The sequence below is a fragment of the Sminthopsis crassicaudata genome, chromosome 1 (genome assembly GCF_048593235.1).
Source record: "Sminthopsis crassicaudata isolate SCR6 chromosome 1, ASM4859323v1, whole genome shotgun sequence".
Taxonomy (NCBI): Eukaryota; Metazoa; Chordata; class Mammalia; order Dasyuromorphia; family Dasyuridae; genus Sminthopsis; species Sminthopsis crassicaudata.
The window spans coordinates 713971874-713996490 of record NC_133617.1 but is presented as its reverse complement, the minus strand read 5'-3'; the positions used below and the strand labels follow the sequence as shown (position 1 = coordinate 713996490).

At 35.5% G+C, this 24617-nt stretch overlaps 1 protein-coding gene across 4 annotated transcripts in view; it reads right to left on the bottom strand.

The window, feature by feature from the left end:
- The window catches only part of CRBN (cereblon), a 34676-nt gene extending 10737 nt beyond the window's left edge, over nucleotides 1–23939 (bottom strand). Inside the window, exons 1-8 of one of the 4 annotated variants that reach the window (XM_074284058.1) lie at nucleotides 23771–23939; nucleotides 18260–18363; nucleotides 17268–17470; nucleotides 16285–16434; nucleotides 12242–12404; nucleotides 3622–3684; nucleotides 1216–1300; nucleotides 311–426 (exon numbers count right to left, since the gene is read on the bottom strand). In XM_074284058.1, the coding sequence (XP_074140159.1) occupies nucleotides 311–426; nucleotides 1216–1300; nucleotides 3622–3684; nucleotides 12242–12404; nucleotides 16285–16434; nucleotides 17268–17470; nucleotides 18260–18363; nucleotides 23771–23831 (945 nt within the window). In that variant the 5' untranslated portion in view covers nucleotides 23832–23939. Of the gene's footprint in view, nucleotides 1–310; nucleotides 427–1215; nucleotides 1301–3621; nucleotides 3685–12241; nucleotides 12405–16284; nucleotides 16435–17267; nucleotides 17471–18259; nucleotides 18367–23770 lie in introns of all 4 variants that reach the window. The other 3 variants (XM_074284057.1, XM_074284059.1, XM_074284060.1) reach the window with 3 other exon arrangements.
- Between the last annotated feature and the right edge of the window lie 678 nt (nucleotides 23940–24617).

Below are 24617 nucleotides of genomic sequence, written 5' to 3'. Positions count from 1 at the left end.
ACTAGCAAATGACCTTTTAAGTCAATTTATGACTGTTGCAAAACTGCTCTGTATTAAATTATGAGGAAAATACTTCTTGCATGAAGCAAAAAATGATGATTTGAAACAACTTTGCAACAGGTGAATGTTACAAGCTAATTTTTTTTAAAAAGCAATTTTCAAATTTAGGTAAGCTCTTGTAGACTTAATGCAATTTCAAATGAGAATAGTTACTCTGATTTCATGGTTCCTAACCACACATCCTGATGTATCAGATCCAACCAACTTTGGACCTCATCAAGAATTAGTGAGAAAAGGTTAGCATACTCACTTTATTCATAATATCTAGTTCACAACGAAGCCGCTGAATAGCACTGCCAATTTTAAGGAGTTGAATTCGTAATGCATCATCAATTGGAAGACAGGCAGCTACTCTGTAAGAAAAATCTTCAAGACATGATGAGTTTTTCAATTTAGGAATTAAATTTTTAAAAGCATATCACACGTGAAGGATATGCAGAATCCTATCTTCTGAAAATGGATTCCAACCAAAAGCTGTAATACAGTGATAGAGATGTTTTAAATATAAGTTACTGAAGAATAATGCCAGAAAAGTATATTATCAGGAAGCTCAAAGAAGTCTAAATCATATGGACTGACCACAGCCAACCTTTATGCAATTTAACAAATTTACATGTGCTATATTATCCCTTCTGACTTCTAATTGTATGCTTTGAAAATTCTCAAATTAAACCAATTTAAGAGTTATTTGCCTACATGTAGCAATGACTGTATTATTTTAATTACACTATAACTTAAAAAGAGACCCAAACATTAAAGAATAGAGTAAGTTTAACTGGGACACTAAGGCCACTTATAAATGCAAGGATTACTATTAAGTGAAAAACTGTCCTTTATAAATTTCAAAACAATTATATATGGTTTTTAAGAGAACCATTTTATTACACTTTTATTCTTTTCTAAGGAAACATAGCCTAAAATAAAAAAGTTTTTACCTGTTCAGAGGGAAAAAAGAAAAAAAAAATTTCTTCCTTCCTTTTGATTTTCTTCTGGATTACTTTAAAATCATTTCCAGAGAATAAAGTTAAAATTCAAACACAGATTTAGAATAAAATAATTTCCTTTAAATAAATATCACATTTTCCAATCTCTTTCAATGAAAGCTTGCTGCACTGGATATAACATGGTAAACTAAAAGTAGCTTTCTTATCATACCGATTGGATTTGAAGGAAGAGATTCATCTTTTAGATTTTCATCCCATTCATGTAGTTGTCTCTTGACTCTTTCCATTAAGGTTTCCTGTAGTGAAAATAAAACATTAACAATTTAATTTTTTCATGTGTTTATCAGAAAATAATTCTTTATGAATACTATATTTTATTTTCCCCCAATTATACATAAAAACATCTTTTAACATTTCTTTCTTAAGTTTTAAGTTACAAATTTTAGAATTCTCTCCCTTTGTGAAACAATAAGCAATCTGATATAGGTTATACATGTACAATTATGTAAAACCCTGACATATTAGTCATTTGTGCAAGAAAGCTTAAACAAGAAAGGAAAGAAATGAAGGAAGGTAAGAAGGAAAGAAGGGGGAAATAATACAGTTTGGTCTGTGTTCAGCAACATCAGTTCTTTCTCTGGAGGCAGATAGCATTTTTCATTATGAGTCTTATGGGAATATTTTAGATCATTGTATTGCTGTATTGCTAAGTCATTTACAATTGCTCATCATATGATATTGCTGTTACTATGCTGTAAATGTATTTCAAAAGTAAACAAAGAAACAATCACTTATCAAGTCCCTCCTATGTGCTAGTGCCAGTATCCAAGGATATAAAGAAAGGCATAAAAATATTTGGCATCTCATTAGGAATTATACTCATTTCTGATCTTTAAAAAATAAATTATTTTTTGGCACTTCCTAACTTTGCATTAACATGGATAACAATTATTTTCTGATGCTCATCAGTTCTTTACTTAGAAAAAGATGTACTGATTATTTTTAAAATAAAAAGTTTTCTAAAAGAGGTTTTTATTAAAAATCCTAAAACAAATTTTTTCTGTATTTCCACAAAATGTATTATATTCTTCTGCTTCTTCAAGTTCAATACTTAAATTTTTGTCAGTTCCTAAAAGTGAAAGAAAATTCTAAATTCTAAATCATTCATTGAAGTACTAACCTAAAAAAGTGAAGAATGGTAGATACTGACAAAGGTTCCAAGAGAAACAAACATACAGTCTAGATCACTGAGAAACACAGAGCACAAAAGGCACAAATATGCTTAAGAGAATGCTAGCATAATGGCTTGCATGTGGTAGGTACTTAAACATTTGTGAAACTGAATGCTACCTGTGGCAATCCACCTCAAATAACAGTGTTAACAAATTTGGCTATTCTTTCCTTTAGCAGACTCATCCATGTCTGTGCTTTCAATGATCTCCATTAAAAAGTATCAGCCACCCTACCTGGGGCATTAGCATCGGTCATCTTAGATACTTGTGTAAACACTAGTTTCTGTGCCTCTACTACCTTTCCACTCCAATCCATCTTCCAGTTGATACGTCTGACCATATTACTTCCCCTGATCAAAATCCTACAATGATTCCTCATTATATATAGAAAACACAAGTTTAAAGCATTTAAGCACAAATTAGTTCTAATCTAACTTTTGACCTTATTTCTCACTACTGAGCTTACATATATACCCTGGAAAACTATTTCCTCATTTATACCCTCTTTTCCTCCCTTTCTATGTTTTCATTCAGGCCAATCCTCAAAAATGAGATAAACTCTCTCTCTGCCTATTTAGGGGGTCACATAGAAGCCAACTCTTCCAAGAAACTTTCCCTAATCTTTCCAGTTGAAAGTACCCACTCCTCCAGCAAATCTGAACAAAAACATTTTATCATGATCATTAATAAATGCTTATTAAAGCCTACTATATGCCAGACACTATAGTAAGTTCTGAGGATTCAAAAAGAGGCAAAAAGACAATCCCTGCCCTTCAAAGAGCACACAATTGAATAAGGGAGACAAAGCAAATAAATATATACAAACAAGCTACATTCAGGATAACCATGAACCCAGAAAACAATTTTTAAGCCTTCCATGAATCCCAAATAAATATGTGGCAAAATTCATAATCCATTCTTTTTTAACCTCATAATTTGAAGGAAATGTGATTTTCAATTGGGGAAAATAAAGATGTCATTTTGTTTTTCCCATCTTAGTTCATGGATCTCCAGAATCTGCACTGACTCTTCAAGATCAATGAACCCCAGATTAAGGAGAAAGGAGAGGGGGAGAGGAAGGAAGGAGGGAAATAAAGGAAAGGAGAATAAAAGGAAAGAAAGGGAAGAAAGCAAAATAAAAGAAAGTGGGGGAGCAAGAGCAAGAAATAAGATGAATGCTTGTATCTTGTTCTTTAGTTCTAAATATGAAGGGAAGAATCTAAAAAGCAATCTTTCCAGTGCCCTTCACCTAATGAAGTACTACATTTTTTGGAAATAAAATTCCATTCTATAAATATGTATCAAAGATAGAGAGATTAAATAATATCCACCAAAATGAAACAATGGGAAAGAGAAAACAAAAAAATATACAGAAAGTAACTTACAGCATCATATAAGGAATAGAGCCAGGGAGGCCAAGAAGTCAGACTTGCACAGTGAAACTTCCTCTGAAAACAGAAAACATATTAAAATCATAAAAAACTTCTTCTATATTAAAAGAGGGTGAAAATTCACTCAAAAAGAAAGTCTACTTTCCTCTCTCTTGTTTGTACCTTCTGAGATCAGGAAGGGAAGAAACAAGCATCTATTAAGCACCTACTATGTGCCAAACACTGTGATAAGCACTTTACAAATATCATTTCATTTGATCCTCACAATAATCCCGTGTTCTGAGCAAGTAGGTACAATTACTTTCCTTGTTTCCCAGCTGAGAAAACTGAATCAGAGAATGACTTCTCCAGAGTCTCACAGCTAAGTAAGTGTTTGAAGCCACATTCAAACTCAGGTCTTCCTAAATCGAGGCCAAGTGCTCTATTTACAGAGCTATCTAGCTAACTGATGACGTTTCTTCCATACTGCATACTGAATGTCCAATTTTTTGAAAGTTATCTCTACTGTTAGAACATGGTTCTTTGGAGGCACCAAGTCTGAGTTTTTGCCATTCTAAGTCTCCCTAGTGCAAGGTGCCCTGTAGCATGGTGCCATGCTTTGTTGACGGACTGATTTGTGTCTCCAGTGCCTAGAGCCACTTTGATAGTGCAATGCCTTACACCTAATAAACAATTAACAAATGTTCACTCAATTGAATGGAAACTAAATATATGATTTATTTTAAAATCATCTGTGGTCTAGTGAAAGATTTTTATATGTTAAAATGAATACATAGCTGCACATGGAAGCCCTATAAATTTATTTCTATTGAAAGGTCAAAAAGTATTTTCTTGTGTTTGAGTATGACAATCAGTTTTATTTGAAACAAGTGGGCAGAAGGGTAAATTATTGATGTAATTTCAATGCAAGTCACTTATATAAATCATTTAAACAATGGCTTTACTTTGTGCATAAACTGCTATTAAGCATTTCAATCTTGAATACTACTAAAAGGTATGCATATTAAAACAAATGCTAAAGACAATTTAGGAAATGTAAAATAATAAAGTGAATATGAAAAGAACAGATTTTAAAAATATTTCTGGGATATTTTACATAATTTCTACTTTTTATATAATCTCCACTGTATATGCATTAAAATCTCAAAACAGAATTTAATGTGGAGTTAGAATTTATTGAGCTCATATTAATGGGCTGAAAAACAAGATGCTATTATCACACATGTCTCAATGGAAACAATATTTACTTACCTAGAACTTGCGGGTAACCAGACCCAGTGAGAATATAACAAGTGTCATGAAAACATAACACCACTTTCCCTCAAATACAATGGAAAATTCTTTATTAACCTTGCCTTTAGAAGGATATGCCTATTTCAAGAATCTGATTTAAGCCCCAATTTATTCCAGTTTCTCCACTGGAGAGACAGATACCTAGTGAATATCACTGGACTGCTTGCCCAAATACCAAAGATGACTGGCCCACAAGTAGTGGCAGAAACTACTGAAAGAACAATGTGCATATACTTTAAGTTGAGTATATTAAAATTATATAACAATGAGTCAACACAAGAGAAATCTGAGCAGAATCAATTCAGTAGGTCTAAAAGAGCTAAAACTTCCTAAATTTTTCTGGTTAGCTTGGAAGTTGATTAAAAATCAACCCCAAACCCCAAAACTTATAGTTTAGAAGGAAAAAATATCAAATATTTTACTGTGATACTTTGTAGATAACAAACATAAATACTCTTCAATGCTCAAGAAGCCTAAACACAAAGTTCAACCATCTCCCTGCCCACCCAACAGTGTTTTCAAATAGATCTGTTTAATAAATGATTCCTACTTTAATTGTACTTTCTAATTTTGTTCAGAGAATTAACTATAGAGATCTGCAGTAAAGACAAAGACTGGTTATTAGTTCTGCAAGGTAAGCCAAATGTTGAACATATAGATCTAACAGAAAAGAATAAGTATTTGGACTCCTTATTGAAAATAAGAAATTTTGACACCAATGAGAGCTACAGATCCTTCATGTGGAGTTCTTTTAATTAATAAAGGCTTACAATTTTTGCTCTTAATGAAGCTTAGCCATAAATATACCTATCTATACTAATCTTGTTTTTCAAGAGTTCTATGACTTCATTTGCTACTCTCTAACAAGAAATCTAAAAGAAAATTTATAAAAATTTCAGCTTGCTGAAATTCTATTAAGTTCCTAAACCTAGATCATGCAAGCAATGCTGTAATAAAATGAAAATTAAGAAACCAGATTTCTTTTAACTCATCAAGTAATGTCATACTTAAAATGCCATAAATAACACGAATTTAAAAGAATAGCTATTTCTCCTCCCACTAATGCAAACACATGTTATTTTTACTTCCAAAAGCTTTTATTAAAGGAAAAAAAAATTGTAAATTTTTGCAAACAGAATACTATGTTGAAGAGGTAGGAAAGCAACTTGGAAAGGGCTTAGATTTGAATGAGAGGACTTCAGTTAAAATCTTAGATTTGCCATTACTGCTGTGTGACACTGGGCAAGCTGCTTCTCCTCTAAGCCTCAGTTATGTCATTTGTAAAATGATGGGAAGGGACTCAAAGACCTCTTTAAGATCTCTCCCACCTCACTGTGTCTCCAGTGCCTAGGGAATTCTATCTAAAGAAAAAAAAAAAATCTTACACAAGAACATTAAATACTTCATATGATAAATGAATTCCTACTATAAAATTAAAGGAATAGTGTTTTGTGATGAAAAAATGTGGGGATGGGACTTTGTTGCTAATTTAGCTTCTGCTTGACTGCTGTGTTGGACAATCTCAAGCTCTCTGGGCCTCAGTTTCCTTATCTGTAAAATTTTTCTAAGAATTATTCTAGTATGAAGATTTTACAGTTTATTCTGACATGGAAGCATCATAAAGTTAACACAGTATACCAGATTTATTATTTCCTATCAACTATGTACAGTTAAATAAATATTGCATCAAAGACCAGAACTACATGAAAAAGAACTGAACATTTTTACAAAAGAGTTAGCAAAAACATTTAAGGAATTTCAAAATTCCCAAATTTTAGAGGATCCTATCTTATTGTTGTATCATACTAATAAACTGAAAATTTAAAGATACATTTTTCAGAAAATGTTTTAAGTATGTCTACAACATGAACTATTTCTTAAGAAACTCAGAACTACTAATTTTTCTTTTTTTGGTTTCTTAACAAGAATGTCAAAAGCACATAAAAAATAAAGAGATTGCAAGAATGCAACAAAGCTCATGGAGGAAAAAAAAATTCAAATGTCAAATCATCACTATTAATTACATTTCCACTGAAATTAAAGGGCAATATTATAAATTCCATACTGTCCTATCAAGCATACAAGTGAAAACCTGTATCTTTTATCCAAACAACTTAGTTGTTATCCATTTGTGCTCTTCTAGAAATACCCTGATTGGCAATAGGTGGCTAGAAAAATAATTTTGTAGGATGTTTAATGTTTAAAAAAAAAAAAAAAAAGGTGGTCATGGGACACTTGATATGGTTATAGTGGGTTGATTTGGGGCTTTTTGAAATGATTCCTACAGTTATTTTATATGTGTGTGTGTATACATATATGTATATATGTATACACACACACACACACACACATATATATATATATATGTATACACACACACACGTATACACACAGTATATATTCCTCAGTTCAATAAACTAAGAAAAACCAAGACTTAGTTTAAGAGAAAAAAGTAGAAAATTAGGCATTCATGTATTATTTTGTTTTAAAATAAGTTTCTATAGTTTGCTGGGTTTAGAACTGTCTTTAAAAATAAAATTCTGCTTAATATATTAGAGCTCCCATCAATGAGAACACAGGCAGATCATTCAAAGAAATAACACTTTTGTTACCCTCAAATATATGGTCAATATACAGGTTTTTTTCACCCATCCTCATGACAGCTGGACTCTTAATAAATCCAACAAATAAACACCAACAGCTGTGTCTGGTAAGAGAGCAAATTTAAGTAACAGCAAAGCCAAAGGTTTCAAAATAAGACTTAAAGAAGGAACACTTGGGCTTCCTGCTGAATGATTCTAAAATCGTTCACAGTTTGATGGCCAAGTACATTTTTTTTTTCTATTTTGATCTTCCATTGCCAGATGATATAGAGAAGGGCATGTTTTGTATTGCATAGGTCCTTCAATATTCTGACTATATTTGGACAAGCCCACTTCCTGAAGCCTGGGTACTTCTGATACTTTTAAGGATGTGCAGACTTTAATGTCAAATGTTCTATTCTGTGAGTGGAGAGGTGTGTGCAAACAATCTCAAGGTTTATTGCATACATCTGAGGGACACTACACACCTGGATCCTTTACATTCCTGCAGAGGTTTAGCCTTCAGTAAGTCTGGATAAGCAGTATAGCTGGTGGACGAGTCACTCTCTGCAGGTGATGATGTGCACTCCTGCCATTAAGCATCTTTTCTGCTGTAAAAGTGTGTGGCAACCTGATTAGCACATGCTGGAGGGACTGAGCCATGAAGCATCTAAATATCTCCTGAACCACATTACCTCAACTACTGCTGCAAGATGGAGACAAGGTCCACTTATACATTCTTAAGGACTTTGGAATACCTGGATTTAATTTTGTGAAGAAAGGAATAAACTGAGCCTTAGAACTTTCTAAAGAAAAATTTCAGAGGACTCAATCACAATAGCTGAAGTTTTTGCTGGCTACAATACTGAAATGGCAGCACATAAATAAGGTTCTCATATTGGTAGTACCTTTGTCCCCGTTTTGCTGTCATACCACCTACATTCATGTAAGTGCATGTGTGCATGCATACACCCGCACACACACTGTGTTTTTCTTTTCTTGGCTAGACTTCTCTTCCTGTCATGAAGACCCAAGATTCAATGATTTAAAAGTTGTAAGATGTTTTCTCATGCACAGAAGAGTCTGGTCTGTGCTCACAATTACTCGCTGAATTGATAAATATCCTTGAAATACCAGTCAAACTGGCTAATTAGGATTTGCAAATGTCGTAGGCATCTAAAAATCTTAAAGCTACGAGCAAATTAGAAGTAATGCAGGTAAATGTTGAAAAATGCTGATTCCCACAATACAGCTCTGTTCCATATCTGAGATCACCACTCTTCGCTCCTAAAGGGCTTTCTTGGGACCTAGTAAAGGTCTTTGGGATCTCTAACATTAAAATATCTGAAAAGTTTACAGAGCAACAAGAGCAATCCTTTCTCCCTGTGCTCTTTAATGTGTTCCCCCCCTTCCTTTTGTTCAACCCAGGAGGGCTTTAGGCACAAAAGGCATGGGGAGTATTTCTGAGGTTTGTCCTAGAAACAGTTCTGCTTCTTTTTAACCCCAGCTCTTCTCCCTCTTTGCATTCTCCCCTTCCCAGCCTCCTTTTCTGTCAATCCATTACATATTTTTTTCCCCTACGTCCTTTTCTCTGCTGTCTTCAGTTTCTTCATTTCTAAGTGCTCTCTTCTTTTACTTTCCCCTAATCTTTCTTTCTTTCTACCAAACTCTGCCTTTATCTTTCCTATGCCCTACCCTTTAATGAAATCTGATTAAGAAAAAGAGGCTCAACCCTATATTTTACAGAATCAACAAGAAACCAGACAAGGCCAAACCAGAAAAAAAAAAAAAAAAAAAAAAAGAGCCTAAATGCTAGTTTTCCACAAGGATAAAGGAGGAAGACTTATTATTTTTTGGACCATACCTGTGATTTCATTGACATTGCTCTGTCTCTGAAAAGCAACCAGAGAGGCTGAAGATCAGGAGTCAGAAACCTTTTTTTCTGTCAAGGGCTATTTGACTATTTATAACATCATTTACAGGCCATACAAAATTATCAATTTATAGGAACAGTGGAAGAGTGTACCTAGCTTTCAGGTCATCATCACCTTTCCTTAGCAAATGATTTTGTAAACCTTATCAGCCTGTGGGTTGGACTTCCACACACCCTTGCTATAGATAGATCATTTCCTGCAGTCAGGAAAACCTGAGTTCAAATTGAGCCTCAGACACTGACTAGCCATGTAACCCTGGACAAGTCAGTTAACTGCTGTCTGCCTCAATTTCCCCAATTATAAAATGGAGCTAATAATAGTACCTACTGTACCTGAGAGTTGTTGGAAGGATCAAATTGAATTAGTGCAGTGCCTGGCTCATAGTGTTGTTATTATTCAATCGGTTTTTTTTTTGTCATGCCCAGTTCTTTGTGACCCCATTTTGAGATTTTCTTAGCAAGGATGCTCAATTAACTTGCCATTTCCTTCTCCAGTTTATTTTTATAGATTAGAAACTAAGGTACCACAGTGAAGTGACTTGCCAAGGGTCACACAGCTAGCCAAATGTCTAAGGCTAGATTTGAATCCACACTTGCCAAGGGTCACACAGCTAGCCAAATGTCTAAGACCAGATTTGAATCCACAAAAATGAATCTTCCCAATTCCAGCCCAATGCTCTTCCCACTGTGCCATCCAACTGAGGCATAGAAGACACTCCACAAAGGCTTACCCACATCCCTTTTCTGCCCACTTTCCCCCCCTTCTACCAATACAAATTAGAATCTGGTCCATAACTTAAAAGTCTTAAGAGAATTGCCTAAGGCCCCAAGGGATCATGTGACTTGTCCAGGGTCACACAGCCAATACGTAAGAGATGGGATTTGAAGCCAATATCTGACTTTTGAGGTTGGTTTTCTAACCACTACATGTTGCTTGAATTATTAACAAAACAGGAGAAAAGAAATAAAGCATAATGATTACTATTTCTGAGCAAAATAAACTAATAAGCTTTCCAAATTATCAGCAGATGGATAGGTCAGAAGAAAATTTAAAATGTGCATCTACAAAAATATTCAGAATATTAAAGGGGCTCCTCGAGACATACTTCAGTATCCAGAACATATAAATAATGAACTGAATTTTGGATTGTATAAGAAAATACATTGTTTTGCATCCTTTTCTAAGAGAAGTATTCATCAATTTAAGCATGGGGATGGTAGCAAAATGTCCATACTTTCTAGGTACATTATTATAAAAAAGACATGAATTACTTTCTTGGAAAAATTTTGATAACCAGAGTTTCTAAGTCTTATGAGTTAAAAGAATGTTATCTACTTAACTTGCTTTTTAAACAAAGCAATAAGAAAGGACACCTTGCATTTTGTAACTACCAATGTACTAAAAGTAATGGAAAGAAAAAAATGGAGTGAAATAAACAGTTCAATTGGAGAGAAAGGGAAGATGAACCTCCATACAGAAGTTGTAAATGTCAGATATAGTAATAATGCTGTTAAAATGTCAAGAAGATATGTCTGCAAGTTGTTTGGAGATGTATAATGGGAGCAGTTTGCATAATGTGTGTCCAATGAGAATCCTGAGCCACTTAACACTAATTAAAAATCACATGCTTTGTCATTTCATTTATTTCATAGGCTGGTAAACTGTTGCATACTAGAGCTAAGTAACTTTCCAAAGTCTTGTAGTGAATCTGTTAAACCATAAAACAAACCAGTAAGTGTGGACAGCCACACATGTGGCAAACTAATCCACCTACATGTTTAAATCCCTTCTGTTTAAAAAGGACAGAAAAAGTCATATGATAAAAAGAATAACGGCAATAACCTACTTGAATAAAAGAAAGTGGGGGATCTTAAACATTTTGCCTTCTGGTGATCTTTTGAGCTCTCTTTGGTCAAGACATACAAAGTATTATATTTTAACTTGGAAATCTAGCATATTCTAACTTCTAACAATCTGATGTAAAAGTTAAATTAAACACATCCAGTTATATTACCTATCAAAAGACCAGAGAAACTATAATGCTAGATTTCTGTACTCAAAACTGAAAACTTTGTTTTTAACTTTAAGGAATATACTTCTAAATTAAACTTCAAAAAGCCAACCAAAAATATCAACCTTCCTGGTTAGCATAATGTTGAGTAAACATACTTCTAATGTGGGAGACTTAGGCAGGTCTTCAGGCAGAAGCCATAAAACAAACAAACAAAAAAAAAAAACATACATTCTATCTGAAAATTGGAAAGAGATGTAACATCCTACAAGTGAATAACTAGAAATAATTCTGTTACTTCACTTTTGTAAAATACAAAAATAGTTTATTTATAAACAGTTTTGCACAACCAGCTACTGCTGATATAGGTTAAGTGACTTGCCCAGGGTCACACAGCTAGGAAGTGTTGGGTCTGAGGTCACATTTGAACTCAGGTTCTCATAACTTCAGGTTGGCACTCTATCCACGGTGCTACCTAGCTGTCCCTCACTGCCAATACTTTTAAGAGCAAACAAACATTATAATTCTATATCTTTTTTTTTTTAAAGGCCAACCCTCTTGAGACCCTCATGAAGAATTTGACTGGGTTGGATGAACTGATTGCAATGATCTCTTCTAATTCTAAGGGTAAAAAAAAAAAATAACCATATTTATAGATAGCAAACACAAGACCTGGAATTTTGCAGCAAAACATTGTAAAAGGTAAAGTAAATTCTGAGCAGTCTCCAAAAAGCAAGAGAATGAGCAAGTAGCTTTGCATAATGTTAAAAGAGGCAGAAACAACTTGTTCTCACCTTCTGATACTTCTGCCACCACTGAGGTGAACAGTGGTCTTCCCATGATACAGGTTTTGAAGATGGAAAAAGCTGGCACCTATTTAGAGATTCCAACTGGATTGCAGACATAGTTGAAGGCAATACTCGTTCAGGAAGGATCTGTACTTTTGCTTGCTGGATTCTGTGGTCAAGACAAGCAAACATGGTGAACAATTTAAGCAAAAACTAACTAGATTCAGATTCCAAATTCTGGAAGAGATAAAATTACTCTAAAAACACAAATTGTAAAGTTATTCATATTTCATTCATGTAGTGAAGTGCCATGTCAATAATCAAAATACTTTTTCAGAAAGAAAACAGTTCACACATTACACCATTATGATCTAATTCTAAGAGAGGATATCTTGGGCTGTGGTAGTTTAATCCTAAGGCAGAATAAGGAAGAGAGATCTTGTATAAAGTTGTATAACACATGACAATTACAAAAGTAATTGTACCAAAAGATCCAAAAGTCAACGTAAAATTAAGTACTGATTATCTATTTTGTGAATTAGCTAGAGCCCTTCAGGCTCCCCCTTGTTTGACTTTTAGAAAAAGCATTTTAAGAAAAAGATGGAAAAATACCAAATGATCTGGCTGATTATTACAGAGAAAAGAGATTAAATTGAGGTTAAATAACATATGTGTATATATCACATTAAAGGCTTTTAAAGGTTTTCAGAATGATTTACTCAAAATGTCCCAAGAAATATGTCCTATACAAACATGTCTTCCCATTTTTACAAGTTCAGAAACTAAAACTGAGGGAGAAGAAACAAATTAATCAAGATCAAAGGAGATCTGAAGTAATAAGAAAGCTGAATAGCAGAGCTGGGTTTTTGTTTCCATATCTAGAGTTTTTTCAATTAGGCCATATTGCCTTCTCCAGGTAAAAATACTGTTTATGGATTTCAAATGTCATTCATTATTTCCAACATTGCTAGAGAACAACATCTGAAAATTGGCTATATCAGGAAGACAGAAAATAAGTTTATTGCCCTCAAATTTGAGTGAAATGGACTTACATTAGAAAGTATTGATCTTTTCCTGATACTAAAGGCATAGCATTCTAAACCAGTGAGCAAATAAAACACCTCATATTCAATATACCATGCTATTCACTCTTTAAAAGCAGTTCATCAAAATATTCTTATTTTATAGCATCTCAATAAAATACCCAATGATTTTTTAAAAGCAAGGTCCATGGCTCCATCATTAGTTACATTTGAGGCTTTTAAAATGAGTTTTTTAAATTAATTACTGTTCTAACAAATGAAGACTATGAAAGACTAACTGATACTTGCATTTTTATGTTCAATAAAACTGGTTATATATGACCTCCAGAGCATGCAAGCATGATGTGAAAATAACTATGGATAACTCCTCTCTATTAGTCTTATTTTGATTCCTTATCATGGTATGGAAATGACTTTGGGTTTTAGTATATCTAATATATCAGGATAATCCAAGTCTGACAGGTTTCACCATCCTCAGATGCTTAGCAATGCAATGTGTATGCTTCATGTCTCACTATCAATTTGGCAAAATCTGATGTGGCAAATAACCTGAGTTAGTTGCTAGTTGACTAGTTTTCGCTACAGGTAGTTGCAGAGGATGCATTGATGGAGGAACACTCAAAAGAAATTTTAAAATGGATCCCTTAAAATAAGAATTCCTTTAACAGTAGGGATGTTTACTAAAAACCTTGAGGGAAAATCTTTTGGCCTACTCAAACATGAATTAAAATGATTTAAAATTCCCAATCATATTTTTGCTGTTTCCCAAACTTGTTAAACAGCAAATAAATGTTTATATGAATATGCACAGAATCGAAAACACTCATCTCCTCAAAAGTTAATGATAAAATTAACAAAAATGCTTTTGTCTAATTATGTCAGAAAACTATAATTTCATATGACAAATCATATTTAAAATTTATGAGTAAGAGACAAGATCAGTAAACTACAAGTAAAAGGCTTACCATGCATTTTACTAATCCAATAGAACCAAAAATGAACTATATCTAATTATCTTCTGCAAATACCATTTTTAAATTCTATTGCCACTGTAGTTTGTTCAAGGCCCTGGTGACATTCACAAGTTGAAAGATTCAGAAAATTCACAAGAGTAACAAAAATTATTCAAAGAATGATATAAGACCTACAGGAAGAGTCTCAGGATTCTAAGATATTTTTACTAGAAATGAAAATACTACATGGCACAGACTTCATGAGTATTTAAAATTATACAAAAGAGTAGTATTCATTTATTGTCTCCCTTTTGCTAAAGACAGAAAAGGAAATAGGAGAAGTGATTTAAATTACACATGAATTCCCAGCAAAGGTGTTATCTTGTCCGTTATCTTTTGTAGAAGGGCAGATTTTTTTGAGATAGTTTAATTTTGGTCTCATTTACAAAAGGATATAATCCTATCAAAGATCCCTTCTAGCTCTGAGTATAGATGGTGTTCAGTCATATGCTTTACATTCCTGAACCAGTTTCACAGATATTGGTGTACTGCCATCTTGTGTTTAAATAGTAACTCTGCAGGTACCAAAAATAATACATAGGAAACATAGCATCCAATGTCATATATATAATATAATTGACATTGTCCTTTAAGTGATGGTTAAAAAAAAATGAACAAATCCCAGCCCTGCAGAGTACTGCATTAAGAAAAAATAAAACAAAACAAAATAAAACCCTTCATGATGTGAATTTTTTTTTTTTAAGTTAGCAAAAATTATATTGACAAAATGGCCTGTGAAGTTACAGTGCTTTTTACTAGATCAATTCACTACTTCTTCCTAGCCTGTTATAAATTCCTCCATTCTGTTCCATCTCCCAAATGTGCTTATTTTGGGATTTTCATACTATTAAGCGTCAGTGATAATAATTATTCAAGGGACAGATAAAATTCCAAGTTTGGAGTCAAGAAGAGGAGAGTACAAATCTAGCTTCAGAAACTTAATAGCTGTGTGGCCTTGGACAAGTCATCTAACTCTGTTTCTTCAGCATCCTCATCATCAATGAGCTGGAGAAGAAACAGCAAAACCAATCCAGTATTTTTGCCAAGAAAACCCCCAAAAAGAGTCATAAAGATTTGGACACAACTAAAACTGATGAACAACAACAACAAAAAATGTTCAAAAAATTAAGCAATTGCTTGTAATCAAACCAGGTGCTTTTTTTTATAGTGCTAAAAGATTAAACTGAGTTAAGCTACAGACAGTAATAAAGCTTAAACAGTTAAAAAAACAAAAACAAAAACAAACACACACAAGAGTCTTGCCATAACACCTGGATGGCTTTTGCTGATCAAACCACAACAAGCAGTTCTTGGATGTCTGTAATGTGCCCAGGTTCTGTATTTTTAATTATTAGGCATACAAAAGCAGGAAAAAACTCAATTCTTGCCTTCTGAGAGAAAATATCTCAACTGCATCCTATCTACAGCAGGATGCCTTCCTCAAACCACTTTTAATTCCAGGGCATTCCTTCTATGAATGGTTCCTATTTATCCTGGAGATAGTTTGCTTTGTACAAATTTATTGGCATATAATCTCTCCCCCATTAGATTGGGAACTCCTTGAAGGAAGAAGATTACATTTTGCCTCTTTTTGTATGCCCAGTGTTTAGCACAGTATCTGGCATACAGCAAGCACTTAATGTTTACTGATTGCTTGATTACTGTACAATCATGGACTGCAAAGTTAAGCCAGTGTACACCTCAGTCATTTATGAAAGAAAGACTCTCCCACAGAGCCCTGACCAGATCCCATACTGCATGGATGGGTACAGTTAGATCTTTATTGGAATAGAACTGTGAATGGAAACCCAGCCTGTAAAGAGTTCTTTTCCTGTAACAGGAAACATGATAATGTTCTATTATAGCATGAAAATATAGGAAAGTTCAAATTGTTTTCTTTTTAAAGAATAATCATATGAACCTATTAGTAAATGGCTTAAGTTGCAAAGATAAAAAAGGGCCAACTTTCAAAGCACACATAGCAATTTCTTACCCATCTGATTGTGTTCTTATTTCAAGTACTTTGAACCTCTGTCTTCCTACTGCTTTCACCTTTACTATTTCAATTCCAAAGTCTTGTTCTTCCCGATAGGCATATATTTCAGCTGTTGTCCCAAAATGTGCTTCCCTTTCCTGTATGTTACTGAAAATATACATGATTAAAAAAAAAAAAAAAAAGAAATTCTGTTCAGTTGTCTAAAATTTCAGTATCAACACATGCCAAGCTACTAAAGGCACTAAATATATATATAAACTTCATAAAACAACTCATTGTTTACTCTGGCCCCTTTTAAAAAAAAATCACATTTAGATTTAATGAAAGTACATAAGCAATTTTAAAGAAAAGATAGCTATTTATTTAGGACAAGAAAATGCTGTGAAGATTCACTTTCATATTCCCTTTTATAATATTTTAAAGTTTAGCCTTTCTATACCACTGGATTATAGTCATACAAATCATGTATTTGTCATTTTGATAAGAAATCTGTCCTTTGCAAAACCAAGGTTTTATATTAAAATAAATTTTTTTTCTTTTCTTTAAGTAAAATTTCTAGGATTAAAAACTGAATTTGTTTAACTGTACATTCTATGTCATTCACTGAAATTTATAAAACTTTTAAAATTAAAAATTCTCAAAACAATTCAAGGATTTGAGCACATCAATATTTTTGAGAACTTCAATAGTGTATAAAATATAAAAACATTCAAAGTCTAATCCTAGAATTGTCATTAATGTGTACAAATATTTATTTGTATATGTGTATACAGTCACACAAATATAAATTTGTATAGTGAAAGTTATCAGCTTTACAAAATAGTATTTTTATAATTCTATCAATAAATATATATTAATTCATAGCACCACATATCATCTCTGAACATGCATAATTGTTTACTGGTTGACTGAAGGACAGTAATCAATTGCTTTTGACTAAAGAAAACAAACTACATAAAACATTTATTCAAATGTTTTACCTGTATGCTAGAACTGCAAAAGTTCTGTCTTTCTGAATTAAATTTCGCACCATGCTAACTTCTTGAGGACGAAAAAGTTGAAGAGGTAAGGTCTGTCCAGGAATCAACATCATCATCACCTGTGGCAAAACTGGAATCACCTGACAGCTGTCATCATCATGCAAAGTCCTGCCATGAAATTCTTCCATATCAGAGCCCAGATACTATTTAAGAATACATACACACAATGACTTCACCGATATGAAAACACAATCTTAAGTTTATTAAACACTATTAGTATGATATAAACAAAGAGAAATACTGATAGATTCAAAAGTCTAAACTGAAATGACATTTTAAAGCATTAAAAAATACTATTTCAGTAATGTGTAAAGTTGAACATTACACTAAGTGCTAATAGGATTCTGTAATTAAAGTGTAAATATTACTCTAACCATAGGATTAAATTCAGAAAGTTTCCAATCTGTGACTAAGAAGTTATAAAAAGGGGCACATGAATCTACATGTACTTTAAGCATCATTAATCTTCAACAAAATACCCAATGTTGATCAGCATAACAAACATACTTTTTTGGCAAACTATATATACAATACCTTGTACCTGTTATTCAAATGCACATGAATATTTAAGAAAATACAAGTTAATTTAAAAACATTTCTGAATTCAAAGTAGCTTTGTACTGTAATTTATTTCCTAATTCAATAGATACTAATAATGTGGGGATCAATAATTGTTTTCTACTAAGATTCCTTACACTCAAAAGGTCTGGGAACCATGATTCAAATTTCTTTTCACAAACACATACTTAAGTACAGATTTTTCAAAACTATTTCATTACAGAAGACTTGTATATTAGTAAATGACTAATATATGCCTCTATAGAGGGTTGTATTAGGTTATATTGGATGACTGCATAATCACTATTTCTATTAACTTGTAGGAATGTTAGCTAAAAGTAGCTCTGATCAGGATTATAACCAAAAGTACACACCATATGAGACGTTGGCAGGCTGGTGTCAAAATTTATGATATTAGGTTTTTTGGCTTCTTGGCTATCCTGATCTTCAACCTCCATTTCATCATCTTCTTCATTTTCTGCTAATAAGCAGTAAAAAAAAATGTATTTTTTAAAAAGTGAATTAACTTGTCAAAATGCATTTTAATGAAAGTTTCACATTCAAAGTTTTGGGCATATATCCCTATATCCCTTTAGAATGGAAGTTTTTACTTGAGATCCATGGGTAAATTTCAGAGGATACACGAACTTGAGAAGAAAAATCTTTGTTCTCTCTCTAAATGATTTTTTTTAAAGAGACATTATTCTAATAAAGGGCTTTGTCAGACTGCCAGAGAGCTCTTTTACAATGATAAAGTTAAGAATTCTTCCTCTAAAAGAAATGATCTCTTATGCTTCCAATAAAAACACATTAAAAACCTATTTTTTTGTCTGCTTGCAAAAAAAAAAAAAAAACTATCATCAAAGAAAATAAAATGACATCTTCAGTAGACAGAACTGGTAGAGAAGAAAGAGCAACAGACTTGGAAGAGGGATGTACTGAAAAATGTACAACCAGCTAATGGTGGTAGTAGAGCTTGAGACTTGGAATATGGAAAACTTGAATTCAAATCCATCCTCATATACTTACTAGCCTCTGTCCCTAGGCAAATCATTTAACCTCTGTCCCACCTTAGTTTCCACATCTGTAAAATGGGGTAACAACCATACTTCATAGGGATGTTGTGAAGCTCATATGAGATATTTGTAAAGCATTTAGCACAGTGTGACTATTACACAGTAGGTGCTATAAATGCTTTTCCCTTTTCTTTTAAGTTTAATCTAAATTATTAACTTTTTTCTCAGTAACTTTTAATTCTAGACAATCAAAAAAAAGAAAAAGAAGCAATTCCTGATTCATAGCATTTGTCGGTATCGACATCTATTAAATGTTCACCCTGACAACTGAACAATTAGCTGATAGTTCAAGCCAGCTCAAGCCAATCCTTGACTTGGAATCAGAATATTGCTTGGGAATCAGTTATCTTTGCCCTTTGGTATGATCTCAGGTAAGGGAAGTAAGTCTTCCCTTACTGTTCCACAATTTCTTCAATTAAAAAAATCAGCAGGTTGACTCAGATGACTTTAAGATCTCTCTCCTAGCATTAATATTCTGTGAATATGTGATTCAACAATGAGTCATCTTTACTAGAAGCTCCTTTGAGAGAGACTATTTTTTGTCTGGCCTCAATACTCCCCAGCTTAATAAATGCTTGTTAACTTTGGAATCTTTACAATAATCTTTCTGGTCAAGCTAAATTGTGACTCTTCTCTAGTTTGACTGTTATCAATTACTAAATATGGAAAAAGACAATGAATTTCTTAATGTGAAAATTTTTTAAGTTTACATTGAAAATAATGTTGTTTTGTGAGAATGCAATAAAAAATAACTAGAAGACTTTGACTAAATAACATGCACATCTCAAAAAAATTGTTTTTTTAATAATGCAATAAGGGAGAGTCCAATAAATTCTTTGTTCAAGCTTCATATATGAAAAGCAAATTTAGGGTGAACAATTTTAAAGCAAGTGATTTTTATACCCAGGCATTACCTTTTCTTCTTACAAAGTTCCACACTGGCGGTATTTTCCCTCCTTTGTACTTCCATTAAATAAATGCTTTGCAAGTTAATTTGAATGCATACTATTGTTAATAGTAGTTTGTATTTATATAGTACTTCAAAGTCTGCAAAGCACTTTATAAAAATTACCACATTTTATTCTCAAAACAAGCCTGAGAATCAAGTCATTCAATCAACATTTATTAATTGCCCATGGTACTATGCTAAGTATGTATACCAAAAAAAAAATTAAAAGACAAAAGATCCAAAGATAACCCTTGTCCTCAAGAAGCTTACATTCTGAGGGGAGAGAAAACATACAAACAAATATAAGCATGCTATATACAGAATAAATAGGAAATAATCATCTGATCAAGGCACTAAAATCGACAGTGATTAGGAAAATCTTCCTGTAAAAGAGGATTTTAGTGTGGACATAAAGGAAGCAAGGAAGCAAAGCTGAGGAGAGAGAGAATTTCAGGCATGGGGGAGCAATTAGAGAGAATGCAAGGAACTGAGAGAGTTATAAATAGAGTCTTATAACTCTTATAGATTAGAAGATTGAGGCAAACAGAAATTATGTCAGGGTCCCATGAAGTGTCAGAGGCAGTATCTGAACTATACTCTTCTTGACTCCAGGACCAGTAATCATTCCACTATGCCATCAGCTGCCCCCCAATAGTCTTCCTCTCCTCACTAATGCATCTTACACATCACTGCAAGAGAGATTTTCCAAAGGAGAGGGGTCTGAGAGAGAACACTCTTCTCCAGCTTCCCACTGCTTACCAAGGAAAACACCCAATTCCTTAGGCCATAATTTAAGGCCATCCACAATCTAACTCCAGCCTGAATACATACTGGTCCTCTTCTCATACCCTATGTTCCAGCTGTATTGGCCTACCTGCTGCTCCCAACCTCATCCTATAATTTCCTGCTTCCATACCACGCACAGTATCCCCTCTCCCCAGCAACAAAAATCCCTTTCTTTCTTCAAGCTCAGGTAGACTGTCTTTCACTTTGACCCCACCCATCCTATTACAGAACTTATGCTTCTTCAACATTTTCCAAGTATTCAGTTTGGTTCTCTCAGGCACATAGCCGCCTTATTCTGCACCCCAGCCAACTAGACTGTAGCTTCTCAGTAAAAGGGACAGTGCCATTTCATTTCTATACCACCAGTGGCCATCATATTGTAGGGCACATAGCAGGTAGTTTGTAACCCTTTTCACAATATACATACTATAGATGTATTTCACCCTGAGTATATTCAGAATGGTGGAGTGAATGTAGAGCCCTCCTGGTGCCAGGAAGTCTTAGCTTAAATATCACCTTTGACATACACTGACTGTGATCCCTGAGCAAATTCAGGGTATTCTAAGTAACTTCCTAAAACTATATCTTACAGTAAAAGGGTCAAGCTCATCCCAGAGTTCTTTAATACCAATGAAATCATGGGTCTTGTCACTCTCCTATGTTCAAATTAATAAGGAGAAAGATAATGCATAAACAAAAAATTAATAAATGTGTGTATATTATTTTTAATCAAATTTGAACTATTTCAATACACGGATGTTTCAATATATGGCTATAAATTCCAATATATGGAACAAAATGGTTCAGAATACAAGTCTATCTCAATAAAGTAGAAGTGTTGTATTTTTTACTAACTCCTGAAAATTAAGGAGTTATCTCAAAGAAATCTACTGAAAACTTATGACAGTGATGAATTATATTAACTTTCACTAAGAATATGAAAATGTTTGATTAACTGAATTATTCCTACCATGCAATTCCAAGTATCTAAGAACTGCAACATGACAAATTCTTCTAACTTGAAATGTAATTCATCTTTTGTACAAATATGGCTGCATTAATTTTTATTCTGCATGTTGAAAGAATGTGTCCATTATCCTAAAGTTTTTAATTCCACAGCTTTGTCAGGGAAGAGTTAACATTTTTAGTTAAAACTTTCATTTAAAAATATTATTTTAAAGAATCTGAATCCTATTAGTTCTTTGCCTATAGTTTTCTTGTATAACGGGTGTCCTTGAAAAATATTTGGCTAAAGCCCACTTACCGCTCCTTAGCTGCACTGCTATCTGTTAATGTTCCAGCTGGCTAGGACAGATTCCCCCATTGCTTAAATATTAAGCCATTTCCTTAGAGCTCAGTAGGAAGACCACACAAAATAGCTTTTATTGCATGGATTTATGAATAATATATAAGGTCTTTGTACAATTAAAATCCATACTTATTGGAAAAACATTATTATTAGATTAGCAACATATGTGGGCTCTGTGGCTACTGATAATTCTTGACAAAGCAAACGCCAATACTTGTTCAGTGTGCGATTTTGGTCAATCTGGGAATCCATAAAGACTGATGACTCACTTTACTGCAGTAATAAACACAACACTATCTGTACTTTCCCCCCTGCTACCATTGCAGAAAAACTGGATTTGGTAGATAAACGAAATTACCTGGCATACTGTTCTAGGGGGAGGGGAACGCTAAACATAATTTAACTCTTAGACCAATTAAAATTTAAATGGACATAAATCAGCAAGCGTGGCTTTCAGTATTCACCCAAACAGCCTTCTGTTTACTTTCTTTTTTTTTTTTTTTCCAGAAAGAGATATATTTGGTAACTGGAATTTCTGGAAACTTTCCCCATTACTTTATGCCTGATTCTGCTTCCAAATTAATACAAATGACCTCTCTGATCACGTTCAAAGTAATTATATCCATCGTTCAATCACATTTTTTGCCTCTTTTTGCATTCCTAGTGCTTAGCACAGCACTTGACAATGTTTATCGTTGGATTGAAAAACTTTATCATGGATCCTGCGGGATCAGGCACTGTAAAAAGCAGAAGTCTCTCCCTTCGGGGAACTTACATTCTAACTTGGGAATCAATGCGTTGGCAAATGTCTACGTAAAATTCACTAAGTATCATCTTTAGAGTCTAAGTTTGTACTTAATGTCTGAAATTCTGGGCACTGTGGCCAGTGCAGTAGCAAGGGTCTCTAGGGTTCCCCCCCAGCTGGGAGTACCCCCAATGGGCTGGGCCGTCTCCGTGCGCCTTTCCATCATCACGCAGTGGGGAAGGACACTGGGCGAGGGAGCCTGGCCTCTGTTTCCACGCCTGTAAAAGGGGCACCCGGGCAATGCCGCCGTCGAGCGAGCTTCCAGACTGGGCCCTGAGAAGGGGAGGGGCTGGGGGGGTCACGGAGATCACGGAGGTGGGCCCCGGACGCGCGCGGCGGTGACGGCGCCCGCCCCACACCCCAGGCCGGCTCCCAGGTCCGGCCGCCCTTGGCCAGCATTCCGCCCGGTCGGTAGCGCCCCGTCTCGAGCCAGCCTTTATTGAACGCCCGCTACGTGCCAGGCCCGGGGCCACAAAGGCCAAGACGAAACGGCCCTGCCCTCAAGGAGCTTACATTCCACCGGAGCTGTGGGGGGGAACGAAGGGGGCCACCCCCGAGTCCTCCCCGGCCAGGACTCTGGGGGGCCCGAGAAGAGTCCCCAGAGTCCTGAGGGGGCTGAGGGGTGCCGCGGACACTTGACAGGGGGTAGAACGGGAGGGCTTCACGGTGGAGTACAAGGAGGGGGTCTCCGCTCCCCCCGCCGATACTCTCAAACGAGACGCCCCGCCCTCTTCTCCCTTCACCGCCTCCTCCTCTTCCCCCCGCCCCCGACCCGGCAGCACCGCCTCTCCGGCCGCTAGCCAGGCTGGCACGGTTCTCCGGGCCGCAAGACACCAGTCTCCCTTCGGCCCAGGATCCCCGTGGTCCTGCCCCCCGCCTAGTGCGAGCCCCTGAGGCCCCGGGCCCCGCCTCCCCCGCCCCGCTCCGCTCCCCCGGGGGCATAGACAGCCGGGCGGTTACCGGGCATGAGCTGCAGGTGGTTCCCCATGTTTGGTTCTCCTCCGCCACCTTCGTCGGCCATGTCTGTTTACCCGCAGGGGAGTCTGGGAAAAACCATTGCGGCCGACGAGGGAAAAAAGACGGCGGCCGCCAGGTTCCTGCGCTCCCAGATCTCTGAGCGCAAATGCCCACACCGCCCTCTGCCGGCCCAGCTCCGAGACGACAGCAGGGAGGCGGAGCTGCGGGCGGGGCGGGGCGGGGCGGCCGGGAGGCGGAGGAGGAGGGCCCCTGCTGGGGCCGCCCACCGAGGCTGCGGAGCGGCTGCAGCTTAGCCCCGCCCCTCCAGGGCTAGGACCAGTGAGATACAGACATCGCCAATGTAGCCAAGTAGATGACTTTTCCGTGTTATCTCCTTGGAAACATAGCATCTCGTAGGGTCTGTGTGTGCATGCTTACGAGCACACGTGCTGAGGCTAATTGCGAAATAATTGTAAAAAAGTGCAGTCTCTTAACGATTTTAGACCAGAGAAGAGAATCTGGAAATCTGAGCTAAGGACCTTTGTACACCTATCCCGCACACAGATGTGCGTGTACACATGGATGCACACTCAGGAGCGTGTGTTCCAAAAGCCATTAGAATTTTGGGTGGGGGCAGCTAGGTGGCGCAGTGGATAGAGTACCAGCCCTGAATTCAGGAGGACCCGAGTTCAAATCTGGTCTCAGACACTTAACACTTCCTAGCTGTGTGACCCTGGGCAAGTCACTTAATCCCCCAGCCTCAGGGGAAAAAAAAATTGGGTCAAGGAATATATGTGTGTGCATACTTGTCATTTTAAAGTTGTGTCCAATTCTAGGTTCCCCATTTGGG